This window comes from Branchiostoma belcheri, unplaced genomic scaffold, assembly GCF_001625305.1.
Source record: "Branchiostoma belcheri isolate BF01 breed outbred unplaced genomic scaffold, Haploidv18h27 scaffold39, whole genome shotgun sequence".
Lineage (NCBI taxonomy): Eukaryota > Metazoa > Chordata > Leptocardii > Amphioxiformes > Branchiostomatidae > Branchiostoma > Branchiostoma belcheri.
Genome location: NW_017804009.1, coordinates 582,636 through 591,397, shown reverse-complemented (window position 1 = coordinate 591,397; position 8,762 = coordinate 582,636). Strand labels below are relative to the sequence as shown.

Here is an 8,762-nt window from a genome sequence, read left to right as displayed (position 1 = left end):
CTATTATATCAAAACCATAGAGGTGTATTTGTTCTTGCAGGAATGTCACGTTGGGGTTTCTGAAGTCTTTGCACCATTCGTAGCAGAATAAGAACTACAATCATTTTACAGGCATAAGCAAAGTTCATAAGCAAAGTGTATAGAACGATCAACTGTTTTACAAAATAAAATATCTCAATAAAAGATTGACATCCAGTTCATGTCAGGATCTGAATGTACAGTACCTGATTGCAGTCTTCAGGTCCATGTACAACAGTCCCGGGTAAAGCAGGAGCCTTGCTTTGTTGCGCATTTGGTCGTCATCTTTTCGCCACTTCCCAGGGAAGACGACATCCTGTACAAATGCATTTGCAAGTTTGTCAAACTCTAGCGGCGTCTGACGCTCAAAATGGTCCTCGGGCGACTCCAAACCTAGAAAAGCGGCTATGGCAAAAGAACTCGTCTGATGTGGCGAAGTTCTTACACCCCTTATCTGCTCTTGTTCTCCCGATGAAGGCCCGTTTCTGGGACAGCGAGCCGATCTCTGTTGGTCGCCCCCACGTTGCCAAGGTGATTGTCTTTAGTGTCTCCCACAAGAAGTGAAAGCCTGGCTGGCACTGCACTTGTGCTGGCTGTCCCTGGCTGTGGTGCTTCAGCTGGAAGGTGGGAAACGTAATTTTTAACAACCAGCCAAACACAAGGTAGGAAAAATTTTTACTTAAACGGGTATAGAATGTTAGTATATAGAAGTAAATTTCCACGCCACAATTCCAGTAGTCAAGATGAGGTTGACAAGTTAGTAGGCCCCTGTCCTTTACAGTGTGTCCGCTGGGGGTAATATCTAGTGGTTTGCCCCCACCATATATGGTTTGTAATAATACTGCATTTGGAGAATTTGGGTTTTCCCAGTTTCTTGTGGACGTCTTCTGCAATGATGTTTTATACTAGCTCCTGTGTCAATCAAGAAGGTTACATCTGTTTTATCAATCAGCACCCTTGCATGAGGAAGCTTTGATTTGCCTGGAATGTCTGCCACTTGGAAGGTGTAACCCTCGTATGTTTCCTCGCTTATATGCTGAGAAAGACACTTGATAAAGCTGATACATGTACTTTGCATATGCCATTAGTATGCTGTTATTACATGTCTGAAGTTCCAGGTCTTTGAGAATTCCCTGAACTCCTCTGATGCAAACTGGGGTCCGTTGTCGGTAACAACTTCCATGGGAATTCCATGTTTCCTAAATGTTTGCTTGCATTTGTGTATCACATTCCACATTAGTTCTCGATACTGTCCGTGCCCAGCCTCTTCAACTCCTTGGTGTAGCTGTTCTTAATGGAGCAGAGGGTGCTCTCATTTAGCTCGCGACCCACTTCAGCTGACAGCCGCCTTGCCGCCTTTGATGTGCCGACCTCCACGCACATTCTGGCGATCCTGACTCTCATCTGAGGTGGCCATACGTGTCGCGCTTTCTCTTGCGGCTTGCTGACTCGGCGATCACCCTCTCCACCTCCCTGTTAGACGCTGACGTTGCCTCTGGGTTTTTGGTGTCCATGGGGTTTGGCAGTCCGGCGTGGTGAAAGGCTTCATTGACGGATTTGCTTGCTTCAACCAGGCCAACATGTTGCACACAGTCTCTCGTCTCACACGTCTCAGTATGTATGCATCAGCAAATGCTCTACATCTTAGATCCACGTAGTATGTTAGCACAGTCTCCAGCAGTGTTATGCTAGCACTCTCAACCTGTTAAGCACTATCAGCCTCAGTACTTCTTCACCAGGAAGGCACCCAGTCCCCTGAAGTTGGGGCCAGGTACCTCCTTCAGTTTCATCAGCCCGTCTATCGTAGCGTCCACATTTGTATCAATGTGGCTGAAGTCCACCTCGGTTCTCTGTAGAAATAAAAACTAAATCAACATTGATATCAATATGCTTCTAGGGTATTGCCATAAAAAAAATACAATATTATAGCGCATATCATTCTGTAAGAAGTAGATCTGTCTAATATTACAAACTGTATGATGTTTGAAAGTACATGTCATTCAGTCCCATGTTAGAAAGAACATGTATAAATATTACTGCTGCGCATGTCACAGCTCAGGAACCCAATAGTCGATACGGCTTCTACAGTTACACCAGGTTGCTTCAAAAGCTGATTTGTCCAAGCGGTAATGCCTACTCACATAATTTTGGATCTTCTCTACTTTGCTTTCGTTTAGCTGCAGTTTCCCTTGTTTCCCCCTTACATTTCTGCTGACTAATGTAGGTCAAAAAATCATTCTTCTAGCACATAAGACAGCAAAATTTCCACCTACTCCCGAATCTAGCAATGTGTAGAGGAGTCCTTCTCTTCCAACGGAGGCGAAGGCTTTCTTATTAAAGTCAACGAAACAGGAATAAATACGTCTATTTTTCTGAAAGATATTTGCTTAGAAGTGTGTCTATTACGAAGAGATTGTCGCTCGTTCTGAATTTGGTCCTAAAGCCAGCTTGGTTGGGCGATATAAGTTTATTTTCATCTAGGAAAGTGGTGAGGCATTTCCATAAGCCTTGCCATTCTTGAGGTTTGAGATTTCATTCCTCTGTATCGGAACGTCTAAGTTGTTATCGACTATTAGTGCGTCTTCCAACTCAGATAATTTATTTTTGATCTGAATTTCGAAACTGCTGGGGGGTTCTGTGGCATTGAGTTGAAGATTCTCTCCATACAGTTCTTTAAAGTGGTGGTGGAGATATTCGTCCGAATGTAAATACCCATTCAGTCTCTCTGCCTCATTCTGCCCTGAATCGTCTCTTGCCCGGTGAATACGACAGAGCAGGTTTGTGGAGTGAACTACCCTCTCTGCTGCTCGAAATCGTACCTGAAGATTTAAGAAAATTCCCTTCGTTTCATCCATTTGTGCCACCTGTGTATATGTAATTTGATGTTTCTTGGAGTCTTGAAGAAACAGATAGAAAGCAACTGAAAACTACTGGTTTTCTTCTGAAAGCTTTTACTGTGTCTGTGACCAAAATACTGTACTTCAATTCAAAGAGCGGTAACAGTTCATTCATAATGCAGGATGTTCCCGGCTTATGCAATAGTACAATACATGACAATGATTAATTCCTTAACAAAATGTCAACACCATGATATGCATCAAATTAGACATATTATAAAGATACTTACTTCAAAGTTGGACACCCCCACACCTGCATCCGTCAACCCAAGTAGCTGGGGGCACGGCTCTGGCAAACGGGAACGGGACAGGAATTGCAAGAAGTTGGTACAAGATCCGATGAAGGAACAGTAACCTTACCAGAGCGTGCGTGTTTCCTGTGGAAGCGGACAGTGCAACGGTCACTTCTTCACGATGGTATGGGCCCTGTCCAGGACTTATCTTCCAGCTGCAATCTCGTTGCCTGGCAAACTTCTCTTCACCCCACTCTTGAATGGCGCGTTGACATTGTTTCTTCCAGGACTGTATGCGTAGAAGTTCATACTGCTGGAATGGGCCGTCACGGTTTTGTGTGACTTTCAGAACGTCTTCCTTCATGGTGCAGTCCATAAAGTACACTGTGCTGTCCTTCACCCCGCTACACAGCTTTCGGATAGGCTTACTTTACTGCGTATTGTCTACCAGCACCACCTCGAAGTCATCGGGGCACTCCCTTCTCAGGCGCATCAGGTTTGAGCTCCAAGTTGTCCCGTTTGTGCCGTTTTCCAGGGGGAATGGGAACATAGAAGTGGTTTGCAGTTCAAGCTTGTGAAATTATGATCATGTGAAATTACAACATACATGTACTTTACATTTGACACCCATAAAAAAGATATGGACAAGTCAAACACTCAAAAGTGCAAAATACAAAAAGTACAAACGTTATTTACAATTACAATTGCAATTGAATAAAAATATAAATGCAACCAAAAAATACAAATGTTCAATGCAAAAATACGAAAGTTATTTATAATTCAACGGTATCCAACCGGTTCAGTTCAAACTCTTGAAGTGCAAAATATAATATTGCATCACAATAAAAAAAATACTTGGAAAATACCAAAAAAATGGGGAAAAGTACAAAAGTTATTTGCAATACACAGGTCATACATTTCACGGGTCATTCTCTCTCACATAGTTGATAACCGGTATCCAAACGGTTCAGTTTAAAATGTTGAAAATGCAAAATACATTGCATCACAATAAAAAGATACTTGGAAAATACAAAAAATGTTAAATAGGGAACGGTACAAAAGTTATTTGCAATACACAGGTCATACATTTCACGGGCCATTCTCTCTCCCATAGTTGACAACCGGGCCGTAGATACTGGCGCATGTGACGCCTCTAACAGCCGTCCCTGGAGGTTCTTGTAGGCCGTCCGCTGATACCGACGGAGCTGGCCCTCGCATACAACAGAACTCCAGATCTACCTCCTCCCTGACCAGTCGCCGTAGAACTCCCTTGTGATCTCTGAAAATAGAAAAAAAAATTAGATGCTAAAAAAACAAGAGAAGCCATTATCATTATGTATCTGAATTGCCATTGGAGGTTCGTCTTTCAGCTTTGCCCCTTGCGCTTGCAAGTCCTTCGACAGGGTTTTCACAGTGTCTATGATGGGAAGTAGGTATACTTCTTGTTTGGCTTCTTTGTTTCACCGTTATATCGCGGTGCCTCGCACACATGACAATTTCTTGCGTTTGCGTTTTCCCCGGCAAAAAGGACAGTCATTCGGGCACGCATCGTAGACAATTGATTGGGCAACAGGTCCTTCACTAGCGAAATCGCCTCTGTATGATGTTTGAAAGTACATGTCATTCAGTCCCATGTTTGAAAGTATATGCATAAATATTACTGCTGCGCATGTCACAGCTCAGTTTCCTCCTCAGGAACACCCAATAGTCGATACGGCTTCTACAGTTACGCCAGGTTGCTTCAAAAGTTGGTTTGTCCAAGCGGTAATGCCTATTCACATAATTTGGATCTTCTCTACTTTGCTTTCGTTTAGCTGCAGTTTCCCTTGTTTCCACCTTACATTTCTGCTGACTAGTGTAGGTCCAAAAAACATTCTTCTAGCACATAGGATAGCAAAATGGGCTTTTTATGCATTAGGCTTTGATTTTATTGCTTTTGTGCATTGATGCTTTGATTGTGCTCGCATCCCCTTTCCAGACTGTAGCCATTCTCATGTCGGCCCTGTCTTCTTTTTTTACCCCAGTGCTTTGGCCTCCGCTGCTCTGGGCTGTGGCTGTTCCTTCGCTACTCCGCTACGTTGCATGTAATAACAAGCTATGTCACATGCTACGTAGTTACAACTCTAGAAATGATGTATAAACTACAAGATAGTTGGCTGAAATCTGCTAAATTTCGAGACAGAAGTACAGTCGGAAGTTTAGCGTTACATGTGGTACAAAATGTAAGGCTTTTTTTGCGTGCTACAGTCGGAAATTCTCACGGAAATGGAACCCAAGCCAAGTTACAGTACTACTAGTTAACAATAGGAACGAAATGGCGTCAGGAATTTGTGGAAATTTACGAGTGAAATACAGTTCAATGTTACGTGTGATGGCTGATAGTCTATCGAACCTTCTGGATGGCGTCCCGGATCCCTCTGCGCTCCCAGCCTCGGCCGATGACGTCTGTCTTGGCGGCAAGCCTGCCCATGGCTCCCAACAGCCAGTTAGCGTGCAGCGGTTTGATGGCGGACAGGCGCAGGTAAACCTTGATGTTCTCGATGTCTGTGCCGTTCTCCAGTGCCTTTGCCACTTTCTCAGCGTAAAAGTTGGTGAAAGACTGGGTCAGGTCCTTCTTCAGCGCGTTATTGATGCACCCGTCCGAGTCGAGGGGTTGCAACTCGCCGGTACAGCTGGCCGGGACGAACACGGGGCGAATGTTGGCCTCTCTCAGCTTTGCTAGCAGTCCGGGAGTGCGATGTGCTTTATAGACGTCAAAGATGGCCAGGCCGGGGTGGTCCTCGTCCAGGCCAAGTCGTTCTCGCTGGGCGGCCATGTACGGGGCGACAACACTGTCCACGTATCGCTCCATTCTGTCCGCTGTACTCTAATAGTATGTTAGCACAGTCTCCAGCAGCGTTATTCTAGCTCTCTCATTTGTGACGGAGCCTGAGGCTAGGTTACACCAGTACTTGTTTACTTTGACATCGGTCTCAATGTTTCTTATGAAGTTATCTTTCATACTAGTCAACTCGCCATGACAGAGTTGTTGTAAATTTGCTGTACCCCTGACAACTTTCTCAGTACGGAAAAACAAGTACACCTCATCTGTTACAGCGAATAGCCCTCCACGGTTTTCAGTGTTGATCCATCCTTGTGTATATTGCAGAAAAGTTGTGTGTGTGAAGTTGGTAGATGAAACTCTCCATTATTGTAAAATAGACACTGAATTGTGCTAGCTTATTGTTAAGTTTCTGGTAGGGCCTTAATGCATGTGGCATATAGCCAGAAACGTACCTTAGCAACTGCGCTTCAGCATTTGTCATGTCAATACTGGTGTCTGTATCATTAGCAATGGGCACATCAGCACTGTGCTTCTATTTCAAGAGGCCTTCTAAAACTTTCTTTGTGACAAACTGGTGCAGTAAAGAGGATGGTTAAAAAAATTCTCTTCGTTTCATCCCTATGGCCCACCTGTGTATATGGGTCTCTCTCTAGACCGTGTATATGTAATTGTTATGCATTGTTAGATATTTTTTCAATGAGTTTAGTTTTGATAATCAGCTACTTATATTCTTCATGAACTGGTCAATGTCAGCAGCTGTGTACTGTATGTTCGCCACGGTCGCATTCTTCTCCAGGAAGGCATCCAGTCCCCTGAAGTTGGGGCCAGGTGTCTCCTTCAGTTTCTTCAGCCCGTCTATCGTAGCGTCCACATTTATATCAATGTAGCTGAAGTCCACCTCAGTTCTCTGAGCTGTAGAAATAAAAACTAAAGTAATATATTAACATATATGTCAGGAAATGAGCCGGGGTTGATCTCAAAGAACTCCGTTTAATACCAGACTGCTGCCCTAGTACAGGCCAACCGGACCTCTCTCTCCAGCCTGGGCCCTGACTGACTCACGCCAGCACCCACGCTCTGCCTTATGGGCCCCCTCAAAACTATTCTACGTATCCCATCACATCTGCCCCTTTTTCTCTTCATTGAAAATACTACTTTCAATCACAAAACTCTAACTCTATGGTCTCCATACTTGTAACCCAGATCCGGCGGTACACATGCATTATATTGTACAAAACTATAATAAAAAGAAACTGGATCCTACATAGATAGATATATATATGTCAGTTCACTAAAGTCCAGGTAGTGGTCGTCTGTAGGAACAGGTTGACTACCAGGCGTTCCATCTACTTAAACTTTAGCAACGGCTAAACAACTTCTAAGAATGAATTAGCACTACATAAACAAACTAGTACAAACGACAACTTAACATGCAGAAACACTTTCTAACAACTGTAAAAGGCCTACGATCCTACGTGATCACATGACACTAGAGAGTCGTATTGAGCAAAGGGCATAGTGTCTTATTGTCTCAGGCCCTGGACAGAGCGTCGGCGTTGGCATTGGCCTTTCCCGCCCGATGCGTCACCACGAATCTGTAGGGCTGCCTCCATCCCCCGACCTTTTGTCGGGAGAGCCTCTCCTCGATCACGTGCTTTCTCGCTGCCGTGTCCATCGGATTGGCGCCACCAAAGATGCGCCACTGGGACTTCCCCGGTGCTGGCAGGTGAGGGCTCCCAACTGGTTTCGTACGTCCCGCCAGCTGTAGTTTTGGTCTACCACCGACATACATGTAGTTGTAAGACCGTGGCCGGGTGACGCCACGATCATAACCGTTACCATAACGACGCAATGCTTGTCCCCTGTTAGCAGAGGCCTCCCTCCAGTCGCTGGTGACCCAGCCCTTTTTCACCCCGTATGGCTCCAGCTTCCCAGCCGCGCACAGCTGCACCAGTTTTGCCAAGTGAGGAACGTCCCGTCCGACAATAGCAGGGCGCGGCAGGTTTGCATTGACCCTGTAGCTCCGGTTGCCTACACGGATCTCTACCTGCGCGGTGGGATACATTTTCTCCTCCCCGTGAACACAGGTGATTCCACCTTGATCTTCTGCGATTTTTCCCACATCCACCAGGTCTCCTCGGATTAACGACTGGGTGCTCCCAGTGTCCAGCAACAGAGGGACCTTCTTTCCCTCCACCTGACCTGCGACGATGAAGGTTGCCTGTTGCCCGGCCTTCCCTCCAGTACTAGTGAAGAAGGAGCTAGCCCCAGTGGGTCGCGCCTCCTTAGACACCGGGCAGTCCCTTGCAAAGTGGCTGGGGTCACCGCAGGTGTAACACGTAGCTATCCCATGCACTCGCCGTCCCGAATTGGGCGCGGTTGCGAACTGGTATTGCCTTCTTCTCCTCCTCCTGTAGATCTGTCTAATATTACAAACTGTATGATGTTTGAAAGTACATGTCATTCAGTCCCATGTTAGAAAGAACATGTATAAATATTACTGCTGCGCATGTCACAGCTCAGTTTCCTCAGGAACGAGCTATTTCCGGAGACCGTGGATTGTTCAACTCCACGGCCGTGGAATTGACCACTTTTAGTGGTGAAGTCCTCGGCCGAGAAGGGACTTAGTCATAATGCCCGCGGTAGCAGAATTTATGACTAAGTTCCCCCACGGCCGAGGACTTCACCACGAAAAGTGGTCAATTCCACGGCAACGGACTTATCGTCATTGAGAGAAGTCAAAAGAACGACAGACGAGAAGCAAGTTTATTTTGAAACAACCCATACAAC

At 45.4% G+C, this 8,762-nt stretch overlaps 1 protein-coding gene across 1 annotated transcript; it reads right to left on the bottom strand.

The window, feature by feature from the left end:
• Positions 1–5,531: 5,531 nt before the first annotated feature.
• Positions 5,532–5,999, bottom strand: LOC109476769. Its single transcript, XM_019777789.1, has one exon. The coding sequence runs from the start codon at positions 5,997–5,999 to the stop codon at positions 5,532–5,534; it is 468 nt and encodes a 155-aa protein (XP_019633348.1).
• Positions 6,000–8,762: the final 2,763 nt, after the last annotated feature.